Here is a 26,015-nt window from a genome sequence, read left to right on the forward strand (position 1 = left end):
GGAGTCAGGAGGACCTGAGTTCAAATCCAGCCTCAGACACATAACACCACTTACTAGCTGTATGACCCTGGGCAAGTCACCTAACCCCAATTGCCTCACAAAAAAAAACGATGAACAACAAGTGTCTTCACTCACAGAACTATCCTAGTTCAATTTTCATCACTTTTCTCTATATAATTTCAACAACTTTCTAATTAGTTTCTCTAATTAGAATTCTCTAATTCAAATATTCAGTCTATCCTCCACACAGCCTAATAGTTGCTATCCATAAGATATTTCATCTTCAGACTCAGTGCCTTTGCCTGTGCCTAAAAGTACTCTCTCCTTAACTGCCTCTCTTAGCTTCTTTCAGGAATCAAGTAGAGATGTGGCAATTGCATGGTTACTTAATTTAATTCACATGCAAAGCTAGTCCAGATAATTTATTCTTCAAAGTTATTTGTTTACTGTCTACATAGTTAAGCAAACTGCAATATAATTGTGAAGCAAGTACCTTGTAATTATTATAATTCATATCCTGAATAACTTTGTATATTTTTCTTTTTACTCAATGGCAGGAAAGATCTAGTCACATTGACTAAAATGGAGAATTTTGTGGGATTAGAGTTAGAATGTTTTTTTGAAGCACCTTCTCTCTAGAGCTCCTTTTGCTAAAATCTTTAGGGATTGTATAATTCATGGTCCCAAATCTTTGCTGGAAGAATGATCCAGACAATTATCCAATTAAAGTGATCTTGGTTGATAGTATAATTCATGTTCCCAAATGATTCACCTTAAAGTTACATATCAAAGACAAAAGAATCTAGGGAGAATGTAAAATAACTCATACATAATCTACCTATATTCATTACTTGGCTAAAAGGAGAATTCAAATATAAGTCTTTTCATCCTTGCAAGTATGAGAATCATGACATCTCAAATTTAGGAAGTGCTCTTAGATCTACAAATTTATTTCCTCAGGAAAAATAAATACATATATATATATGTGTGTGTGTGTGTGTGTGTGTGTATACACACACACACACATAATAAACAGTTTTATAGTGTTTTAGGGCTTATGGAACACTTTCCTCACAATAACCCTGTGAGACAGATAATAAAAGTATCAACGTCCACATTTTATAGATAAAGAAACTCAGAGGCTTAGAGATATTAAGTAACCTGGCTGCAGTCATAAAGCTAATAAGTTCAGTATTCAGATAAAAACCTCTCCATTCCCCTACCCCCATGTCCTTAGGTCTCCTAACTGTTCACTACATTATATTTAAATGTATTTTTCTTGAATGCCTCAGCCTACTAGTAATGAACAATTCCTTCTTGCTTATCTTTATTCAATCTTTAAAATACTCTAGCATATTAATTACTTTTTTTGTTATAGGATCTCAATTTGTTTGGCTTATTTGGATTATTAAACCATTATTGTCATGATTGTTAGCCTAACTGTCAGACGTTATTATTGCTATTTGATGTAAAAATCATAGGGCTAATGCCTTCTTTATAGTTTAGACTTAAAATCAAATTAAATTCAATACATACAAGATATGGAGCTCATCAACTGAATCCTGTTGATTAAGGAAGTTTTAGAGTAAGAACTGCTTCAAGGAAAACAGAGATTATTTTTCTTAATTGCACCCTAGGTCTTTTCAGTTTTTGGCCTTATGTGCTTGAGTGTTAGATAGAAATGTGCTTACTTGATTAAGCCTTATTTGGTTTTATCTACATTTAGATTACTGAAACACATTTCAATTTTTTTGAAAGAAAAGTTTTTTGTACTTTTCTAGGAACATCAATGACATTAATAAACTAATCAGAGTATGAGTTATTTACTTCAACATCAACAATAGAGTGCTTTGCAGTTGCTAAGGAAAGTGGTCACTATGTACTCTTATCCGTGAAAATGAACAAAGCCTTGTTTAAGGGCAAATTATTTACTTGTTCTTGCAAAAATGGCATATTGGGCGTGAATCCTGTAGTCATCTTGAAGTATACTAAGTATTCATCAACAACGGTCTGCGTGTTTCCTCCTATGAAATTGCTATAAAGGAGTTTTATATCTACAAATAATGCACTGAGTACTCAGTCTGATCTTTAGGACTAATTTTATAACATAAATTTGAGGCATTTTTGATCATTTTTCTTAAAATGATGGAAATTGTGAAAATTAAGCACATTGACGATTGAAATGTTCTTTACTCTTTACATAACAAATATCCCTTCTTCCTTTCTCCCAAAACATCTGCCAAAAAAAAAAAAAAAACCTCATCTTCCACTGGTTAAATTCGCTTTAGCCTGGATATCTATATAGTTGTCTAATTTTTCTATTTTATTGGCCTGTGGGTGAGGACTCATTTCATGTTTCCAAGAATACAATATCAATTACATTTAGGTAATTCATTAACATTATGCTTTGGTGCTTTGTTTTCAAGTTCATGTTTTTGATTCATTGATGTTTATAATGTGTTTTTTATATATCTAGAAAAACATCTTTTTCTTGGTTTTAATTTTCCAAAAAAAAGCCTCATGCTATGAATTACTTTGCATCTAGGAGCTTTGTGTTGATCATTGAAATATGTCACTGTGTGGAAAGAATGAAATGTTATTTTGATGTACTTTCTACACATAAAATAGACATTTTTTTTCTATAAGGGAAATGTTTGAGCACTGCGCTATTTTGTTTATAAATTGAAGTACCCACAGAGCAGTCACTTAAGAGTAAAGAATATTCTGAATGCAAAGGAGTCCCACTGCTGCAGCCCAGCAGAAGGCTTAAAAATGTACCTCTTAATTTAGCTTTGAAAATGCTAGGGCTGTTTTCCTAGGCATCCTTCATCTTTTTCAGGAGCAAGGCCAAGGGTCATGAAAGAAAGGATTTCTTTTCTTAGAACATTAGAGTCAGCTGTTAGGGAAATAAACAAGGTGGAAATAGCTAATGAACACAAGAGAATCTTTGTCTAATTATAGTAATGGAACCATTTGACGTGCATTGGTGAAGGATCCCCAAATTACAGGGAAGATGAGCCACCTACTTGCTTTGAAGAAAAAGGTGGCAGATTAAATCTGTGTTTAATTTTCCATATAAACATACCTTTTGTTTTGTACTAATTCCCTTTTGCCTTCTGACTCCTTCTTTTCTAGTCTTTTATAGAAAATAGTAAATTCTTTGAACAATATGAAGTGACATACCATATCTTGAAGGAGGCCGCTGAAATGTATGTGAAAGCAGATGGCTCAGGTAAAACATCTTGCAATATCTCCTACAATAAATAGTAACATGGTTTTTACATGTACTGCCTTTAATCTGCCTTCTTATTAACATACTAAGTATGTATTTAGTAGTTGATTCCACAGTGGGGCAGCTTTGACCTGCTGAAAGGAGCTCATTAACTCACCTGCAAAAACACTGTACAAGATCTGCATAGAATTCTGTGTATGTACAAGTGTCTTCATTGACAAAAGAGTATGTATATTATACTGTACTATTCTTTCTTTTGATCAAGAAAGTGATGATTTTCTTTTAAGGACTGTACTTTTCCCCCTTTTGTGTTTACAAAATTCTCTTAGTCTACTTTTGATGACTTTTGATAATGACAAAATGACAAATATTATGATCACTTAAAGATGAATCTTAATTAGTGAAAAGACATCAATTAATATATACACATATATTTTAATATCATGATATAACTAAATATTAACAATATAGCCTTGGTGATGGGATTGAAACATGCATTTATCATTATTTTCTATGTATGACCTTGGGCAAGGTGTTTCACCATAACTCTCCTGCTTCCCTATATGGAAAATTGAATCAGGTCATAAGACAGAGGTATGGTAGTCACATTCTAGCTAATGAAGAACAGAGAAATAGTATGATCCATCTTAAACTGATATAATTACACAGTTTATTGGGCAATTTATGAAAATCATTGATGGACATAGTAATAGAAAAATAATACAAGTCATGCATGTTGGCCTATCTTATTATCTGCTCAGGGAAATGGGACCACATACCCAAGCAGCAAATGATTCCTAAAAGGTAGACTCCATCTAGACCATTATCCCATCCCAGATGGCTGAAACAGTTAAGAGCAAATGGTGCTGTTTTTATAGAGAGATGAGCCAAAGGATGCTGCGACATAACCAAAGACACCAATCTGGAATAATATATTACAAGTCTTTCCCCAATCCTCCATACCTCTATGGGCTCATCAACTTAAATTCAAATCAAGTAGTAGGTAAATTGAGGCTGATACAGTCTATTTGGTCCTGGTAGCTCCTGTTTCTGTATTCCCCAGCCATACATCTATTAGTCACCCAACACTACAGAGTTACGATAAGGGCTGAAGTCAGACAACTTTGACCAATAGGTAAAGCTCTTTGGAATTTTTAAACTGCTTTCTTAATATAACATTATTTGCAATGATTTAATATAACAAACATCTCCTGTGTATCTTTTATATAAAGGCACAGTGTTAGGGGCTGGTGGAGATTAAAGATGAATTAGGCATGGTACCTACCTTCAAAGTGTTTACATTTCAGCAGAGGAGTGAGACAAGTACACAAAGTAACTGTAACATAATATGTGATAACTATGACAAGAATGATTCAAACAAGGAGTTAAGGAATTCTAAGAAAGGTGAATCACATCGAACATGGATGAGCAGGGAGGGTATCGAAAACAAAGTGGTATGTGAAATGATCCTTGAATGGCAGGAAAGATATTTGGAAATGAAAGTACAGAACACTACAGACTCTTGGTGTGTCATGAATGAACTGGTAGGGGCAAGAAAGCATGCACACTATATGAGAAAAGATGTATGCATTCTCTGTGTGTGTATATATATATATATATATACACACACACACACATATATATGTATACACACATGCATATGTATGTATATACATGTATACATTAAATATTATGTGACTTAAAATATTATTACTATCTTAAATTTTATTAATGAAATGACACTCTCCTTCCCCAGATGAGAAGGTAAGAAAAACAAAACCTGTGTCACAAATATATGCAATCAAAAAAACATAAATTCCTACTTTGACCATAATCTCTATCTCTCTACGTATCCACATCTGTCTATACATATATATATATATGTGTGTGTGTGTGTTTGTACATATATGTCTCTCTTTCTCTCTCTCTCTCTCTCACTCTCTCTCTCTCTCTCTGAATACATCACCTCTCTGACAAAAGAGTCTTTCACGAGCCCTCTGGAATTACGGTTGGTCATTGTGTTGATCAGAGTTCTGGCTTCAGGTTTTTAAGGGTTTTCTTGTTGAAGAGAGATTTGACTTACATGCTTGCTCCTGATGGGCAAAATATGATTAAAAGTTGCAAGGGCAGGTTTTAACATATAAGTAAAACATTTTTACCTAATCATTAGAAATGTCTAAATATGAAAAGAGGTCTTTTGGGGGTAAAGTACTGATTGCCCCATCATCTAAAATTTTTAGGAACATTCTGGATAACTACTTCCTGGAGATAGTGTAACCAAGTTTGATGCTTTGAATAGGGATTAAACAAGATGACTTCTGAGGTTCCTTCATATGCTAAAAGTGTATGATTTTGTGATTATCCATATTGATTGACAATATGTGTATATGCATGTATATATACATATATACATACACCCATACATACACACATACATACATACATACACACATACATATTCCCATAACAACCTTTCAATAGTCTTTATTTAGGCTTTAGAACATATTTGTGAGTGGTTTTTTTTAGGGGACAAAGCTCAAAAATACATCATCAAATGATAGTCTGCAAATCCTTAAGATCACCAAACTACTCATGTCTGGGGTGAAGCCATAGTAAATGTCATGGAATTAGTAATAATAGTAGTGACAACTGACATTTATATGATGTTTCAGGGAGATAAAACACTTAGTATATATCACCTCATTTGATTCCTTTTAAGATAACCATTGAGTATTTCATTTCTAATGAAAGCTAAGTTAAATGGCTTAATGTTTTCTATGCACATCTAATAAAAGAATATTATTGACATGGTGTCTCCACTTCAATTTAGGATTCTTGAAAGGTGTGTCAGTGGAGCACAAGCTCCAGCAAAGTTTTGAATACAGATTTATTATTGATAGACTGAATGCTTGCCATCTAATATACTGGTGCCAAATCCAGACAGGCTTACTACCAGAATGTTTGCCACCAAGTGTAGATCATTTTTTCCCCCCAACAATTCTGGAATGTCATCTATGAGGCTAGAGAGCTGGCATTCTGAATTTGTAGAAGAAATATCCACATCTTTGAAATCATGGAACTTTAAAGTGTGGAAAAAAGTTTGAAATAATGTTTTTAAGTTTCATATATATATATATGTATGTATGTATGTATATATGTATATATTACAGCTAAAGGGAAAAAAAGTGCCAACTAATATCAAGATATAGCTAGTTGTGTTGCTATGAGCCATGGCAGTCTATTTTGTACTTTTCTTCACTCCCATAAAAGAATGTTGAACTTTGTTTTTTGAAACAGCCAAAGAAACCATGCAATATGCTGCAAAGTTAGCTCATTGTTCTCTTTCTTAGTGATGTTAGCCACATCCTTTAAGTTAATTTCAATAAAGCTCATATTCTATCTTCAAATATGACATAAAAGACTGCCTAATGATTAAAGTCAACCTCTAAAAGAAAAATTAAATGAAAAAAGACCAAGTTAAACAAGTTATTAGACTATACTGGCTGTTATCTACCTGTAGGTGCACATATATATTTGTTGCAACAACTCATTAATATACTAATTTACATATATCATAATGCACATCCTCTTTCCCCAAATAACTATAATAAGATCTCAACAGCTTAGACCAGTATTTGTGAAGGCTAATGTAAATTACTGAAGTCTGAATGACAAAATATTTTAAAGAATGTTGAATATTATAAATATTAAATATTTCAAAGAAATGCCATTTTGACGCTATAAAGTACACATATTGAGCAAAACTAGATTAGAAAAAGTATTGGCTGATAGAGGTTCCATATAATAGTTGCTTTTATGAAGAGATAAGAATGATTAATGATAGCATAACTCATTGCCAATCATTTAAGAAATTAGAAATTGCTTAGTTCTTCCTGACTCCAATGCTCTATCCAGCACCAACTTGCTGCCCCAACAGTTTTCTGTTGTTCTTTGTGTAATCTCATTCACATCATTAATCTACTTAGAAAACATTTTATTTGGAGCTGCTGCTTTAGTGCATCCTCATCTAGATTATTAAGTTACTGGAATCTGAAATAAAAAAGGTTATATTTTGCATGTCATAAAAGTTGACTGTATCAAGGTTTATTATTGTATGACACTGATGGCTGTTTTGTCCTCTAGAGGTTAAAAGGAGGTTCTTCCAATTTTGACATTTTGAAAAAGGACTGCTTTGTTTTTAACCTTACTCCACGATCTGCTTATCAATGACATTGTTAGCAGCATCTCAAAAGTTAAATGAAAGCCATGTAAATATTAGGATTATGATAACTTTTGTCAGAAGTGAACTAAACCATGAAATATCTTGAGTGATAACATGGCTTCATACTTCTACTGTATGCATGATAAAGACTCAGTTGATTATGGTGGTAACCATATTGGTTATAATACATGGTAACCAATGTTTTAAGGGCTTATTGTTCATTTAAGTGCTTATTATCTTTTCTAAAGTCTTACACTGAGACTTCCTCGTGGTGTCATGTGGACCCTTGCTTCTTGAACTCTAGGCCAACAGAATGCAAGCTCAAACAGGTCTTATAAAGCTAGAATGGAAAGCGTTAAGTGTAGGTCCAGGAGAAGATTATATGTCTGTTACGTTTGGACCAGCTCAGCTAAATCCACAGAGGCTTATCTTCAGAAAGTTGGCTTCTGAGTGGTAAATTTTTCAGCTACATCAATTTATGAAAACCACCTACTGAGGTATGTCAAGGCTATAATCAGAGCCCTTGCACAAGGGGAATAACCATTCTAGTGAAATCACAGCTCCTTGAAGGACTAAAGCCATTTTCCTTTTCATGTATGCTCAGTGCCTTTATACAAAATAAGTCATTGCATTTGAGATCTCTCTTTATAAAGCTAGCCTGTGCAATTTCCCCCTGAAATTCCATGACTAAGTCACAAGTTGAGATTGTGCTTCTATAATCTTAACAGTCATATTTAGAAATCACTGCTGGGTAAATCTGATGGAATTGTGCTTCATGACTAGTAGGGTTTAGTAAATATTTACCTGTTGAGCTATTTTAATTTCCATGTTTTGGGAAGCACTTGTCATATCAATGTTAAACACTCAGTCCTATTAAAATACCAAGGTATTGTATCTACCAATGTGTAGAATTACTATGATTATAGAATCATAGATTTGGAGCTGGAAGGAACTCACCATTTACTCCAATCCCCTCATTTTACAGATGAGGAAACTGAGGCCCAGAGGGGTTAAATGACTTTCCCAACTTCTCACAAGCTGAACTTGACAGAGGTGGAAATTGGACCTGGGTCCTTTGATTCCAAAACCATTACTTTTTCTACCACTACCATGTTGCCTCTCTTTAGAATTGATGTTTAAAGTAAAAACCACTTTCTTGAATCCTTTATAATTTAAGGTCGATGAATTTTGACTAAATAGCTTTCTGATCTTTGCCAGATCCAGCTATTTCTAGAAAATCGGTACCTAAAAATTCTATCTTGCTTCATCTGTTTCAGTGGAAGAGGCAGAGAATGTGATGAAATTCATGAATGAAACAACTGCTCAATGGAGGAATTTGTCTGTGGAAGTGAGAAGTGTCAGGAGCATGCTGGAAGAAGTCATTTCTAACTGGGACAGGTACAGCAATACTGTGGCCAGTCTACAAGCCTGGCTGGAGGATGCTGAAAAAATGTTAAACCAATCAGAGCATGCCAAAAAGGTAAGCTGACTTCATGGAATTGAACATTAATTTGCAAAGAAAAATAATATAGGGTAATTATGCATATTTATATCTTGCTTTAAAGTTTACAAAGCACTTTCCTCACAGCCCTCTGAAATAGGGGATTGAGATGGGGCAAGGTGTATCATTTAGTGGTAAAGGGAACTCCCAAGGGAGGAAATTCTCTCTTACCAATGCATTTAGGCATCTCCTATGCAATTGAAAGTCTTATTAGAAAGTTACCTTTAGATCTCTGAGAGGCTGTGACTTGCTCAGGGTCACAGAGCCAGTTTGTGTCAGCAATTGACTCCATGCAGTCAAAGTTTTATTAGGTACCTACTATGTTCCAGGCACGGTGCTAAGTGCTAGAGATACAAAGAAAGGCAAAAGACAATCCCTGCTCTCAAGGAGCTCCCAGTCTAATGGGGAGGAAACATGTAAACAACTATGTACAAATGAGATATATCCCAGGTAAATTGGAAATAATCAACAGAAGATAGGCACTAGGATTAAGGGGAGATCAGAAAGATTTCCTACAGAAGATGGGATTTTAGATGGGACTTGGAGGAAGCCAGGGAACCCCAGGAGGTTGAGATGAGGAGAGAGAGCATCCCTGACATGGGGAACATTTAATGAAAATTCCCAGTCGGGAGTTGGGAGGTCTTGTTTGAAAAAGAGAAAGGAGACCAGTGTCACTGGATTGGTGGGCAGTAAGGTGCAAGAAGACTGAAAAGTAAAAGGAATAAGGTCATGAAGGATTTTCAACCCAAAAGAGAGGATTTTATATTTGATTCTGAAGTGATAGGGAGCCAATGCAGTATATCAAACTCATTTTTACTGGAGTAAACATTAACCCAGTTACATTATACATGTACTAGTACTACTTAATTGGCATGTATATGTCTGTCTGGTCGTACTTCTGAACACATGTAACAGTATGGGATCATAGGATTTAGAGGTGGAGGGGGTGGCTAGACTAGATAATTATTAAGGTTGGAAAGAGTATTCCATTTGGCACCAGGAGACTTTGCTAGGTTCAAATCGTAGCTCTAACAATATATGTGACCCTGGTCAAATCACTTAATCTCCCTGACCTTTAGTTTTACAGATGAGGAAAAGGGCCCACAAAGATGAAATAACTTGCTCAGGGTCAGACCCAGCAGATAGCAGAGGGAAGATTTGAAGCCAGCTCCTTAGGTTTCCAAATGCAGTGCTCCTTTAGCCTGTAGTATTCTGCTTTCGATTAATTACTTTAATTAATGGAGAAATGAAAAAAAGCAGTTAATCCCCTTCTCAATATACTTATTTATATCCCATTCTTCATTTTTGCATGGAAAAGAGCATTTGCAGTTAATGGCCATTCTGCTAATAATGGACCACACCCATGTAGTGATTATCTCTTCGAGGTCCTTAAATACTTTAGAAGAGTGGGAATCAAAAAGCTTGAATTGTAGATAATTCATTTAACTTTTGGACCTCAGCATCCTTGTTCATAAAATGAGGTCTTTTGGCTAAATGATTCTATCTACCTTCAAAGAGAAGTTAAACCTATACTCTCTCCACCTTTTCTTGGTTGAAGATCCTTCAGGTGCCACCTTATCCATAAATCCCTAATTTTCTATCTAACCTTTACCTACATATTCATCCATCTTACATTTAAAATTATTTCTCTTAAACATCCCTGTAAAGCTGCCCCTTCTGCACTCTGACTATTGACTTCCTTGGCTTATTTTAAGTCCTAACTAAAAATCTCATCTTTTACTGGAATCCTTCCCCAACATCTCATAATTACAGTGTTTTCCCTCTGTATTATTTCCCATTTATGTTGTATATAGCTTGCTTTGTATATATTTGTTTGCATATTGTCTCCCTTACTAGACTGTAAGCTCTTTGGGTGCAGGGACTGTCTTTTGCCTCTTTTTGTATCCTCAGTTATTAGCACAGTGCCTTAGACACTTGATAAATGTTCACTGATTGACTATTTCATATTGCAATATCTCTATTTTGTACTTACTATATTTTCACTGGAATCAGAGTTACTTTGGGTGAACATCTTTTTCTCCCACTTTCAAATTCTGAACTTCTTGAGGGTATAGCCTGAATTACATCTATTTTGAGTGTTCAATGCCAACTCTATGCCTTGTACACAGTAGGCTTTTATATGTTTGTTACATTTGAATGACTATTTTGGTTTGCCATAGCAGATGAGTTGGCATGCAAAATATCACTCTAGATTTGTTCTCTAAGCTTATGTATGATATAAGCAGGGCAAATTTACACATCCTCTGATGTGAATTAGCTTTCATATAGATGCCATGTTTTTGGGGTAGCTAACGATGGTAGAGTTTCCATTCCTATTCCAATTTGGGTTGTTCTGATAAGGTGGCAGTGTGCCAGTCAATGTCATATGTGTTGATACTTTTTGTGAAGTGAATCCACCAGAAGCAGAAATGTTCTCTTCTATTTATGTAGGGGAACCTCCTACACATAAGTTATTATTAAAATAGATTTTAAGAGACTTAAAACGCTAGTGAGTTATATTTGGCACCTTTTGTCCCTTTGGAAGATTTTTAGTCGGCAAAAAGAAAAGGGGGTAAAAACAAGTAAATTGAGAGGGGTATCATTGCCTTTGTGTTATGTATGTTATTCTGGACTCTCAATGAAGGAGGAACAACCTTAGGATGTATTGTACTCTTTTTAATTGTCATTTGATTGTATTTGTGATACAAACTAATCCACTTGGAATAATATTCAATTTAAAATTTTTAAATGACAGATGGATCAAAAGTTTTCTCTAAACATTTTAAAAGAGATGAATTGCAGCTGGCTAGTGCAGTGAATTGAACACTAGATGTGCAACGAGGAAGGCCTGAGTTAAAATCTGGCCCTAAAACACTAGCTTATGTGATCCTGATCAAGTCACTTAATTTCTTTCTGCCTCAGTTTCCTCATCTATAAAATGAGGATTTTCATAGTACCTACCTCCCAGTGTTGTTGTGGTAATAAGATATTTGTAAAGCACTTTGCAAAGCTGAAAGTGTTATATAAATGCTAATGGTGGCTATATATACAGTAGATAGAGCTCATCTTGAAGTGATTGAAATTCTCTCTCTGACACATACTGGCTCTGTGATCCTGAATAAACCAATTATCTCATCAGTGTTCCGCTGTTTTAGTAAAGGAGTTTCCTCAGCTGAGAATCCCCTATGGCAGTGAAATCATAAGTCTTGTCCTTATCCTGCCATCCTGTTGTAGAATGCCACTTTGATGGTCAGTCAACAGAGTTTATTAAAGCTTACTATGCTCCTGGAACTGTGCTGAGCCCTGAACATACCAGGAAAAGCAAAAACACGATCTCTGCCTTCAAGAAACTCACATTCTAATGCAAACAATTAGGCATATACAGGATACACACACACACACACACACACACACACACACACATACATACATATATATACACATACATATATATAGTGAATCGGAGTTCATTTCAAAAAAAGGGCAATAGAGAAGGGAAATGGAGGTAGAGGGAACAAGGAAACACCTCTTGAAGGAGGGAGGATTTGAGCTGAGTTTTGAAGGAAGCCAGAGGAAGCAGATGGCAGAGGGATAACCTATTTATCAAACATTTCTCCAAATTCAATAGTCATAAAATATCACCTATAATGGGTGATATTTATAATATATAATATAATATATAATATGATATATTTATAATATTACTATATACATTATCACCATCATAAGATAATATTTTTGAATATCTACAGTTTTTTTGTTTTATGGTTTATAATATCATGAATTTTTCTTCAGGATTTTTTCCGAAATTTGCCTCATTGGATCCAGCAGCACACAACTATGAACGATGCTGGCAATTTTCTTATTGAAACATGTGATGATACTGTTTCCCGAGACCTTAAGCAGCAATTGCTTTTGTTAAATGGACGGTGGAGAGAACTGTTTATGGAAGTGAAACAAGTAAGTCTTTCTCAATCATTTAAAATTATTAGTATGATTGTCATATTGTGTTATGGTTTAAGAAGTGTTTTATCATTTTTCTAAAGAGCATATCAATTGCTAAGTTTGGCCTGTATTTGCTTAGAATTGTTATAGATTCTTTTCTATTCTAGTCCCTTTTGCATGCTTTATTGTGATGTGGAAATAACCTTAAAAGGCATCTGGAAGGCTATTCCAGTGGAGCACTAGGTACAGAAGGCCCTCACAAGCTGGAAAAGCTTTGAGCACTGGCCCAAAAATAGATGTTCTTCTAATAACCAACCTATCTAAATTCAGCATTCATCTCCAGAAGTTTGACCACCATCATGAATAAAATATTTTGGCCACAACAACTCGTCAAACTATCTGCTAAGTATGCCCAGGTTACAGTCTGAATAGGTGAGGAGGATATCCAGAGTTGGTAGGGACCTGCTTTCTGTGGAGAGAATGAGGGAACATCTGTACAGTGGAGTATCTCAAGCTTAGCAAAAACTGACAAGCCTAGCTGGAAAGAGTAAGCCTGGTGACCGGGCAGTGGCATTTACACCAAGATCCAAGCTTGTACATAGAATGCTAGACAGATATCAAAGCCAGCAGTTGAGAAAGGCAACTCATCAAGAAAGCTAATCACAGAGTTGAGAAAATGAGTCTGAAACCAAAGACCCAGAGCTCAAGGAAAGCCATAAGTTTTAAAATTAGTAACAAGATTTAGCAGAGGGACAGCACTAACAACATTTCTCACGTGAACAGTCCATGGCAGCATACTAGCCATGGCCCCTCTAATCTGAGCTATTGTCTTGCAATTGTGGGATGAGATAACATGAATGAAACCATATATCTTTTGAAATAATGAAGAAATCTTGATTTGCATTTGGTTACCATTTTTTCCTCTCAATTACTTTGTTTCAAGGACACTAGAAATATAGGTATATTACTTTAAATTTTAGAAGGGGATTAAGGTATTTTCCTTATCCAAAATATCCCTTATCTTTAAAATTGGTTTGACTTACCTCTCTGGTAAGCTCTCAGTTTTATGTGTTACTTCTCTTCCTCACCCATGGATTATAGTAAATTATTGCCTGCCCCCAAATTTAAACTTCTTTAAGATAAATATCAGAATTGGAACCATAAAATTTTTAGAATAGAACTTATAAGAGGTTAATGATTTCTTAGATATCTGTACAACAACCTTTGATAACATTGTACTTTTGCATTTTTCTTGCAGTATGCTCGAGCAGATGAGCTTGACCGAATGAAAAAAGAATATCTAAATTATGTTACCACTTTGTCCGTTTTTACTGCTGAAGCCAATGGGAAACTTTCTGAGCCTTTAGATGTTTCTTTTCTTAATGTCAAGATGTTATTTCAAGATTTAGAGGTGAGATACTTTTCTGTGACATGAAATTTCAAACAGTCTAATCTTACACATATCTCAAGTCCTTCTCTCCCTCTGCCCAAGTTTATCATAAAATATCTCTTTAGCCTACCTTCTAAATTTCTGCTTCCCATAACTGTTTTGACAATAACCAACTCTGGAGAAACTCCACTATCCATCGTGTATTCTTTCATTCCTCAGTTGTCAAATGTTTCTGGATAAAAAAGGTCATGAAACTCTACCAAAAAGGTCCAATAATCCATCCTTACCACTCCAAGGAAAGTATTCCATCCAAAAGTCACCAAATGACCTTTGAAATGCCACAGTTAGTGATCTTTTTTTCTTTACTTATCTTTTTAAATGCAAATTCAGCATTTGACACTGTTGAGCATCACCTCCTAGTTACCACTATTATTTTCTAGAGCTTTCATGATCCTGTACTACTCTGAATCTGTTCTCTGTCTGTCTGTCTCTGTCTCTTTCTGTCTTCACTTAGCTATTCTTTTCCCCCTTTCCCCTTTATGTATATGTTCTTCAAGGTTCTGTCCTCAGCCTTCTTTCAATGTATTCTCTCTTTGTGATCTCATCTATCCTTACTAATTCACTTATCACCTCAATGCAATTGATTCCCAAATTTATATCTCTAAGCCAGATGTTCTTAATGTCTTGTTGTATCGGTGATCCCTTTGACAGTCTGGTGAAATCTTTGGACCCAATCATTTTCAGAAGAATGTTTTTAAACGTATAAAATAAAACACATAGAATTATAAAGAAAACAGATTATATTAAAATATAGTCATTATTGTTATTATGATGTCATTTCCCTTTAGTGCCAAACACTGCTAGATCCAATTAAACAAATTCCTTCTTAAGCACCTGCTATGTGTGGAGTGCTGGAGGAGATATGTAATTCAGATAAGAGTTTTGGCCCTCACTCTTTATGTGAGGATGTTACACCAAATTAGCCATAATACAGGACAAAGTAATCCAAGTAGTGCAAAACCAAGTGCTTAGCTATGTGACCCTGGGCATGTCACTTAACCCTGTTTGCTTCAGTTTCCTCATCTATAAAATGAGCTAGAGAAGGAAAAGGCAAACCAGTCCAGTATCTTTGCTAAAAAATGTGGTCACAAAGAGTCAAACACAACTGAAAAACAACCACCACAACACCAACAATGTACAGGGAAGGCTTTGTGGAGATATCATTTATGTTGGGCTTTAAAGCAGGAGTTCAGTAGGTAAAGTGGGAGAAAGGACATTGTAGGCTTAGGGAGCAATAATAAGAAATGCATAGGGGAGAAAACCATAATATGTGTTGGTCTAGAGGACAGTGAATAGTCCATTTTGGTTGGAGTATAGAGTATGAGATAGGAAGTAGTATTAAATAAGACTAGAAAGTTAAAGTGATATTAGACTGTCAAGCACGGTGAATGCCATATAAAAGAGTTTGAACTGTAATTGATTGCCAAATAAAGAGGCACCGAACATTTTGTGCAGAGAAGTGTCATGATTGGATTTATGGATTTAAGTGAGGATTAGTTTGACAGAAGCTTGAAGGATAGATTAGACAGAGGAAAGAGTACAAATGGTAAGAGCTTTAAGAGTCTATTGAAACAGTCTAGACAGATGGTAATGAATGTTGATTCTAGGTTGGTCTCTGTGGGCATAGAGAGGAAAGGATAAATTCAAGATATATTGTGGACTGAATCAACAGGACTTAGTGACTTATTGCATATAGAAGGTGGATAGTACCAAGAATCAAAGCTAACACCAAGATTAGCTCAATGCTTTGCATGTAGTAAATATCCAATAGGGTTTTTTAAATTAATTCTATGTTTTGAATGATTTTGTGTGTGTATGTATATGTATATGTGTATATATGTATATACACATATACATATACATACATACACATAGACACATTTTACAGCATGTTGGTTTTTAAAATAATACGGCAAGTACTATAAAAAAGAATTCTTTTATATGCACTTAATCCCTATGGGTTGATTATTTGTTTTTCAAAGGAAGAAAAGTATGGTTTTTTTTTAAGCTAAATTGAGGGAAAACTTTATTTGTTGGTTTTTTTTTTAATTTTGTTTTTGTGAGGCAATGGGGGGTTAAGTGACTTGCCCAGAGTCACACAGCTAGTTAAGTATCAAGTATCTGAGGTCAGATTTGAACTTAGGTCCTCCTGACTCCAGGGCTGGAGCTCTATCCACTGCACCACCAAGCTGCCCCCAGGAAAACTTTAAATATGACCAGAGGCACAAAGCTTTTGCCTTCTGCATAACTGTACTTTTTTCATTTTAAAAAAAATATTTTTTGCATAACTCTAGAAAGAACCTGCTGGCAGCTATTGATCAATTTGATCTTTTTCCCCAGGGACACTAATAAATGGTGAGAAATATAAATAGCTTCAAATCTAAAGCAACCACAAACTCCCCATAATAAACTATGCAGAAGCAAAAAAATTCTGTTTTGAAGGTCTTGTAGGTTGGAAGACTTAGAAGATGACTTTAATAGAATAGCTACTGTTGTTCAAGAGGTAAAAGAGGTGGTTTTTGAAGGCCTAAGACTATTTTCTGAACTTGGTATTACTAGATTTAATGGTGGACATTTTTTTTTAATTCAAATGCTGACATATATATGTATATATGTGTGTGTGTCTGTAAATATATGTATATATATATAAGTACATATATATGTATATATATATAAAACCTAAATAAAAATGAAATGAGTATAAAAAAATTGGGGGTTTTCTTTGCAAAGATTCTGCAGTGGTTTGTCATTTCCTTCTCTAGCTCATTTTATAGATGAGGAAACTGAGGCAAACAAGGTTAAGTGACTTGGTCAGGGTCACACAGCTAGTAATTTTCTGAGGCCAGCTTTGACCTCAGGACTATGAGTCTTCCTGATTCCAGGCCCTACACTCTATCCACTGGGCCACCTAGCTGCCTTGTACAAATTAGTCACTAAATAAATATTTGTTGAATTCAAATGAATAGAAATGGATACTACCTAAATATGAACCTCTCCATAAGTAGTCAATAAAAAAGCATTAATTAAATTCCTACTATGTGCGAGGCACTGTGCCAAGTATTGGCATTACAAAGAATGAGCCAAGGGGGCAGCTGGGTGGCACAATGGATGGAGCACCAGCCCTGGAGAAAGGAGGACCTGAGTTCAGATCCAGCCTTGGACACATGGCACTCACTGGCTGTATGACTCTGGGCAGGGCACTTAACCCCAAAAGCCTCACATAAAAAAAAAAAAAGAATGAGCCAAAAAACACTAATGGGAGAGACAAGGAATGAATATAATCAATGGAGATAAAAAGAATTCTAATGGGGGAGATGAGGAGTACAGTTAATCAAATCTGCATTTCAAAATTATACTTCTTTAGATAAAGTCACATACATTGATAATAATTGCTTTTAGCTATTCACTCTAGTGGCTTAAATGTAGATTTCACATTCTAAAAGGTACACTTCAAGGAAAAAATTTTTTTTATATATTGCCTCTACATGAATGTAATAAATGACAGCCTTTAAAATGGGGAGGAAGGTTGTCTTCCAAAGTGTTCATTTTAAAGATTGTTATTGGCATTTACAAAAATAGCTGATCCAGATATATTTCAGAAATATAAATCCTATTGCAGCTAATCTGAATATTTTCATAGTATGAATAACAATTCATAGTATTTAAATCATAGTATTCATACTTCTTTTGAGATATAATATCTTTGTTTACTGATTGATTGACGTGAGTCTCAGCAATGAGTGATTGTGACTATAAATGAGTGATTGTCCCCAGGACCTGCACAAATTTCTTAAATGCAGAAATCTTTATAAAAATACATTTCTTTATTCCTGTGCTTAGAAAAAGCTGAACAGTACTTCAATCCCTCATATTAATAGAAACAGTTATTTCCTACTAATGATTCCTAGTAATGATTCCTGACAGGATATTAAGCAGAAGATACCTGGGATGGAAGCTCAATACAAGATTATCACAAGGACAGCACAGCTTATTACAAAAGAGAGTCCCCAAGAAGAAGCACGAGAAATCCTTGCAACCATGTCTGGACTCAAAGATCAGCTAAACAAGGTAATCCATGAGGTTTTTGTTTTTTTAATGACATTCACAGTGTACAAAAAAAGGCAACCATAATTGCTTTTGATCTGTTTTTTATGACATTGACCCACAGTGCCAGTATATTCATCATTAAATAAGGATAGGGTTTTTTTTGTTTCTCTCTGACTCTCTCTCTGTCTCTCTCTCTTTCTCTCCCCCGTACATGCACACATACATACATACATATATACGTACATATATATATATATATACTTTACATACATATATGTACATTACCTATGTATATTTACATATCACATTCTTGTAGCACTTTAAAGTTTAAAAAATATTTTTCCCATAATATCCTTGTGAGGTCTATAAAGCAAATGTTTATATGTATATATGTATATATACATATACATATACATACACATACATACACACACACACATATATATACATACATATATATTCATTTATTTGTAAAAATTACATTGCTAAGACCTTTCAAAAATAAATGCACAATTATAAGGCACATTTATATAATGTTTTCAAATATGCAATATTCTTTACATATAATAGCTCCTTTTATCCTCACAAAAACCCTGTGAAGTAAGTGCTATTATTATCCTCATTCTACAAAAGTCACCCAACTATTAAGTGCCAAGCAGGACCTGAGCCAAGGTCATCTTATATTTAATTCCAGGTCTCTCTTTACTATCACACTATGCCTCACAAATACAACTCCTCAAAGCCTGAATCTTCCATGTTTGTCGGTGGATGCCCAGGGCTTAGCATAATACATTACCAACATTGTCGTGGTTGAGTGTTTCAGTTGTGTCCAACTCTTCATGACCCCATTTAAATTTTTTTGGCAAAGTTATTGGAGTAGTTTGCCATTTCCTTCTCCATCTCATTTTACAGATGAGGAAACTGAAGCAAATAGGGTTAAGTGACTTGCCCAAGGTCACACAGCCAGTTGAACTCAGGAATATGAGTCTTCCTCACTCTAGGCCTTGCACTCTATTCACTGTGCCACCTAGCTGCTCACCTTACCCTTAGTAGGTATTTAATCAATTCAATTCAATAACCTTTATTACATTGCCCTTAGTGGGTATCTATTAAAGGTTATTGAATTGACTTGTTGAAGAGACAATTGCCTCTATCAATTCAGAAACAACTAGTAGCTTTTTAAAATTTTATAAAAGAAAAACCCTTGGAGGAACAGGGGGCAAAGAATGAATGTGAGTGTAGACCGCAGGTTCCCCACTCTTGGACCGTAGTGGATACCGAAGTCTGGCCTGTTTCTGGATGAGACAAAAGTGTCAAGTGCTCTTAGAATTCTCTATAAGGTATATTGGGGATCTTTAACATGCTTGGTTTTCATTCATTCTGCTCTTTTGTGTCATTGAGTTTGTCTTAGGACATAATCTCTTATACCCTTTCTATGATATTACCAAAAACAATGCAAATACTTTTCTTCCTTCCCCATTAGACTTTGAAAAAAGTCTCAAAATCAGAATAGTTTTTGTACCTTATAGGATTTTTAATGATAAGTTATCAGTTAAGAATTATAATAATAGCTAACATTTATGTTGGGCTTTAAGGTTTGCAAAGTGCTTTCCTTATGTTATCACATTTGATCCTCACAATATCCCTGTGAAGTAATTCTATCGTTATCCCCATTCACAGAGAGGTTTATATGCTATTAAACAGACACTTGGAAAATAGAAAAGTAGGAAGATCCCCTGTTTCAGAATCAAAAGACCTGAACTCAAATTCAAGTTTTACTATATCCTAATTTTGTGACTCTGAGTAATTTATTTAATCTGTTCTCATCTGTAAAATGAGGATAATGATACCTGAGTTGAGGTTCATAAAAGATAAGGTATGTGAATGGTTTTGTAAATTTTAAAGTGTTTTGTAAACATCAGCTGTGATTGTCATTTTGTTATTATTATTAATACTACTATGACACATACCCATAAAGAACACTTTCTATTTCTTTTGGGATATTTATCCTTCATTCTTCAAACTCTGCCACCGTAGACATGTAATTCACATTTCAGTTCATATTAATCTCAAAACTTAACACGTGAAAAAGAAAACTATTTGTAAGCAACCACAACCAAAAAGCTGCCACTTATGAATGCCAAGTTTAAAGAACAGAGCCTCTCATTTTTGGTAACTTTTATATCTTATCTATGCACTATGTAACATACATACTATATACCTCTACCAAAAAAAAAAAACAAACAAATAAACAGAAGCCCTCCTCCTGGTCAGTACTGTTTGTTTTCCTTTTACTTTGGATCTGAAAATAATTAGCGATTTGCTGACTGAATGATAACCAGAAAGATTCATTGATCCCGGAGGTTTCTAGCTCACTCTGTTGTTTAGTTCACATTTATCGACAAATAACCAACAATTCATTTAAATCCTAACCCCCAGGATTTCATAGTATAATTCCTGTATTTTAGTTCAGGGAACTATACAAATCTATTGAGGATCACATGAAGGTAAGATATTATGGATTTGTAAGTGCCAACTTGCAAAATCGATTTAAGATAGTAAATAAGGAAAATGTTATCTCAAGGTGACAACTCAGTTTCCTCTGCTTTGGCACATTGCTATTGAATGGAATTGTTGTCTTTGTCTTTTTGAAGGTCAAAGAATGTTACCCTGCATTTCTTTATGAGACTCAACAGCTATTGATTCCACTGGAAGAATTAGAAAAGCAGATCACACTCTTTTATGAGGCACTTGAGAGAATCAATGAAACTATGTCACTCCTTGAAAGGGAAGCACAAGCTACCACCCTTTTTAAACAAAAACATCAGGTAAGGAAAGCTGCCGTTTACTTGCTTAAAGGACTTTTACTTGTCTAAAGAACAACTCATACGATTTCTAAGGAGCCCAGACCCCAAGATACTAAAGTAAAATTAATGACCATTCTCTCAAGGGGTAGTTTAAACACCCCCAAACTGTGTTTTCCCTCCTTAACAAATATGGCTCTGTTGGACCATTGTCAGTAGAACAGGTATTTCAGTCTCCTTTCCACTGGCAAGGGAGCCATTCATACTTATTCTCTCCTCAGTTTCCTTTTGCTGATCTGAAATGGGGCCATGGAGAAGATAGTCTTTTTATCCTAGAATCCAAAGAATAAACTCAGGGCTGTGGCCTCATTAGTTCCTTGTTCAAACCAAGTAAGTTCATAGGACCATAGATTCAGAACTGGATGGTATCTTAGAGACCACTGAATCCAACCCTTTCATTTGACAGATGAGAAAATTGAGGCGCAGAGGATGAAAAGTGACTTTCTCAGGTCACACTGTTTCTAAGTGTCTGAGGCAGGATTTGAATGAAGGTCTTCCTGATTCCAAATCAGATACCCTATTCATCATTCCACATTGCCTCTATATTAGACAAGAAGGACATTTATTCAGTGTGTATTTACCCTACCCTTTGTGTAATAAGTAGGGTACAATTGGAACATTAATGCAGATAAAGTCCTTAGCTTTTTGCAATTAGTTTGCATACTAAAGATTTTGAAAAAGAATAAGGAGAGACATGTATGGCATTTTGTTATAGTGTGTGTTTGTGGCTAGTTAGAGCATAGTTCTGACTAATTTTTAATAATCTGAAGTGGAACATAATTAAGAAGACAGTATTCCTTATAAAGGGCTTTAAAAGCCCCAAAAGAGGATTTTATATTGGATCTTGGAGGTAACAAGAAGCAACTGGAGTGTATTGAATGGAAGAGGGGTAGATAGAAGGTCAGACTTGTACTTTAGAAAGATGACATTGATAGCTAAGTAGAGGATGGACTGGGGAGAGATCTGGGGATAGAAGACCAACTAGGAAGTTATTACAATAGTGGAAGTGTGAGGTATGGAGGCAGTGTCAGAGAAGAGGGGTTTATGCCCAAGAGATACTGTAAAGGTAGAATCAACAGGACTTGACAACAGATTGGATATAGGGAATGAGAGTAAGAAGTTGAGCATAACATAGTTTGTGAGCCTGGGTGACTGGGAGGATGGTGGTACCCTCAACAGTATTAGAGTGGTTAAGAAGATGAAAGGGTTGGGGGAAAAGATAATGAGCTCAATTTTGAACATGTTAAGAATATAATGTCTGCAAGATATCCAACTTGAGAAGTTCAATAGGCACTCGAGACGTGAGAGTGGAAGTCAGGACAGAGGTTTTCTTGTTGTTCAGTCATATCAGTCATGTCTGTGTCTTCATGACCCCATTTTGGATTTTCTTGGCAACGATGCTAAAGTGGTTTGCCATTTCCTTCTCCAGTTCATTCTGCAAACGAGGAAACTGAGGCAAATAGGGTGAAGTGACTTGCCCAGGGTCACACAGCTAGTAAATGTCTGAAGCCAGATTTGAACTCAGGAAAAGGGGGTCTTCCTGACTCCAGACCTAGTACTGTATCCACTGAACCACCTAGCTGCCCAGGAGAGAGGTTAGGGCTGGATAAATAGATCTCAAAATCAACTTCATAGTGACAGAGTTGATCCATCAGTTCAGGTTGCTTGAACAGATATTGTTCATGGAGGGTGTCAGGCTCTGAATTAAAAAATACAATTTGTCATGCTAAGTCAGCCATCATAAAATATTTAGGGATGTACTTAGCATGACAAGTTATATTTTTTATTGTCTCATTATAAATAGACCTGTCTTTCCTAAGAATGTTACCCCTCCACTGAGCATAGCTAATTATTTTATTTAATTGGTATTTATTGAATGAAACCATCTGTCAACAGATAGAAAAAAAAGTCCTTTCAGGGCTTAGTAATACTTAATCTAAGTCAAGGTTCTTAACCTTTTGTATATGATGGACCCATTTAAGCAACCTGATAAAAACCTTCAGATACCTCCTCAGAATAATGTTTTTAAAAGCATAAAATACATAGGATTATAAAAGAAAATCAATTGTATCCAAATAGAGTTATCAAAATATTAAAAAAAAAACAGATTTATGGACCTAGGTTAGAAACCCCTGATCTAAATGAATTCCTTGGCGGAAAAGATCACTTATGTGTCTAAATCACACTCAAATGCATTCTTTTCATTCATGACATTTCTTTCATCCTTAGATATAGTCCCATTTACTACATCAGCAAAATAGTTATGAAATCCTTATGTTATGTATGCCACAACCCAATTAACATGTAATAGTATATTTATAACTTAATTCCTATCTGATTTCCCAAATCTTTGGAGAAAAAAAAAAGATTTTTTTTCAGTTTGTAAAAGCAAAACTCAGTAACAAAGAGATTACACCGGTCGGATTTGCATGTATTTTACAAAAAGAAAAATCAAACTCATCCATTTATGCAAAAAGTTTGCAAAGCCTATTACATGTTATTGCTAACTTGATCGTCACAAATAGTAGGGTTATCCCCATTTTACGGATAAGGAAACTGAACCTGAGAGAGGTGAAGTGACTTGCCTAGAATGAATAACTAGTCAGATATACTCTGGCAGAGCTACCTTGCCCTCCCCCATCAAGCAGGTTGGATTGATTGATATATTACAGAGCCACTAGAGAGAACTTTAAACCTGCAGGCCACAGCTACTCATCTACTTTTGAAAGCACAGAAAAATACATTGGATTCCATGAGTTTCTGATCCCCTGGGCACAATCTGCCTTTATTCTGGCAGCTTACGTCTAGTTAGCAACAATCAGAGATTCTTCAGTTTTTACAGTACTATGGGCATGCTGGCATGTAAAACATATTTTCTGCTTCTCGTTATTTCAGTCAACTTCACCTTACTAAGTTAAAAGACCTTTCAACATTTTATAATCTGATGTGCAAGTTAATTTTAGGAGTGTCACTATCATGACATTAGCATGAGCCCTGCTGGTTGAAGAAAACCAGAAATTAGGTGGTTATTATAATTTCAATTCTACGTTTGATTCTTTTATTCTATTATTTCCACTGTAGCATTAGATCAAATATGAGGATACCATATGACACAAAGGTAAGATGTCAAAAAACCACTTTTGACATCTGATCTAAAATGGAGCAACTTTAGTGATTGCTGAATCCTTTGATTAAAAGATTGTTTCTTAATATTTTTTTGAAAATGAAATCTTTTAACATAGATTAATCTATATGCCTTGGATAACCTAAAACTGCACAGTTTCTTTTTCTTTTTCTTCTGTATTATAATACTATCAGGGTTTTTTTTTTCTTTGTAGGAGCTGTTATCTTATCAAGAAAGTTGCAGGAAGACTTTGACACTAATTGAGAAAGACAGTCAAAATGTGCAGAAATTTGTGGCCTTGAGTAAGGTGTTAAAACACTTTGATCAGAGCATGCTGCAAAGAAAGGTTGCTGAGGTTCATGTTGCTTTTCAGGTAATTTATTTTTTCTGGTTTAAATTGCCATTTGGGAAAATGTTGGTGAGAGAAAGGCAGAGAAGAATCTATTATTGATTGTGCCTCTGGTTTTCTCTTTCTTTTTTTCTTTCTCTCTCTTTCTTTTTTTTTACTACTGCATGGAAAATCAATACAATCCACTACATATTCATAAGCCTTGAAAAGAAGTTATCTGTATCATTATTTCTGTTTACTTCAGGGCCAGTGATTACATTAAGGCTTCCTGTTAAATATTTTATTAAAAACATAAATACTTAATTGGTAATGTTTACCTAGACACAACATGCTGATTTCATTAATAAGAAAAATAATTTTCTTTTGACTTTGTTATCAAGAATATGGTAAAGAAAACGGGTGAGTGGAGAAAGCATGTAGAAACAAATAGTCGTTTGATGAAAAAATTTGAGGAGTCCAGAGCAGAATTGGAGAAAGTTCTCCAGATTGCCCAGGCCAGCATAAAAGAAAAAGGGGATCCTGAAGCACTTCTGAAGAAACATACGGTAAATTACATCCTTTAATATACATTAAGCATGAGCCATATGGGCAGGCTTTTTTTTTTATTGTAACTGGACCTGTGATTTCTTTGTTTTAGGAAAATTCCAATAAGGAAAATCTCTTTACCAATGCAGATTGGCACCAGCTCAGTAATTTACAGTCTTAGGGAATTGTCTGGCATACTGAGAGATTCAGTGATTTGCTCAGAATCACACAGCCAGTCTGTGTCAGGAACAAGGCTTGAACCTACATTTACCTTACTCCGAGGCCAGCTTTGTATCCACCACACCATGTTCCTTCTCAATGTAGATAGTCTAAGATAAAAGATGGAACCAAAGAGTATATTCATCTAATCCTGAGGGAAGATATGAGGAGTCCAAAGCAGAAATGGAGAAAGTCCTACAGATTCTAGAGACTCAAAATAATGGCAAATGTTGATTTCTCATTGGCTTGTTATCATACTTTGGAAAGATGTAATTGATTCAGGATCAGAGTCTTTAATGACAAGTTCATAGAAAATAAAATGTAATGGAGAATATAAAAACTATAGAGATTAATAAAGATAATTCAGACCTTCTGACTTGTTCCTTACTTATCTGAGCAATTAAAAAACACAAAAGAGTTCTTTCTAAATGGATAATTTTGGGTTTATGGAAAGATCTTTCGATTGCTTAAACTCTAACAAAGTGAAGCAGATTGGTGAGCACTTAAGAAGGCATGATATCATGTGACATTTATTAG

The 26,015-nt window shown here is 35.0% G+C and overlaps 1 protein-coding gene across 1 annotated transcript in view; it reads left to right on the forward strand.

Annotated features, from left to right (window-relative positions):
* Positions 1 to 26,015, forward strand: part of SYNE1 (spectrin repeat containing nuclear envelope protein 1) — a 552,931-nt gene that overhangs the window by 190,669 nt on the left and 336,247 nt on the right. The window contains exons 16-23 of the mRNA XM_027857999.1: positions 3,136 to 3,232; positions 8,732 to 8,934; positions 12,751 to 12,915; positions 14,159 to 14,311; positions 18,275 to 18,418; positions 21,052 to 21,225; positions 24,600 to 24,758; positions 25,115 to 25,279. Coding sequence (XP_027713800.1) covers positions 3,136 to 3,232; positions 8,732 to 8,934; positions 12,751 to 12,915; positions 14,159 to 14,311; positions 18,275 to 18,418; positions 21,052 to 21,225; positions 24,600 to 24,758; positions 25,115 to 25,279 — 1,260 coding nt within the window. The remainder of the gene's footprint in view (positions 1 to 3,135; positions 3,233 to 8,731; positions 8,935 to 12,750; positions 12,916 to 14,158; positions 14,312 to 18,274; positions 18,419 to 21,051; positions 21,226 to 24,599; positions 24,759 to 25,114; positions 25,280 to 26,015) is intronic.

The sequence above is a fragment of the Vombatus ursinus genome, unplaced genomic scaffold (genome assembly GCF_900497805.2).
Source record: "Vombatus ursinus unplaced genomic scaffold, bare-nosed wombat genome assembly UNPS02012602.1, whole genome shotgun sequence".
NCBI classification, from domain to species: Eukaryota; Metazoa; Chordata; class Mammalia; order Diprotodontia; family Vombatidae; genus Vombatus; species Vombatus ursinus.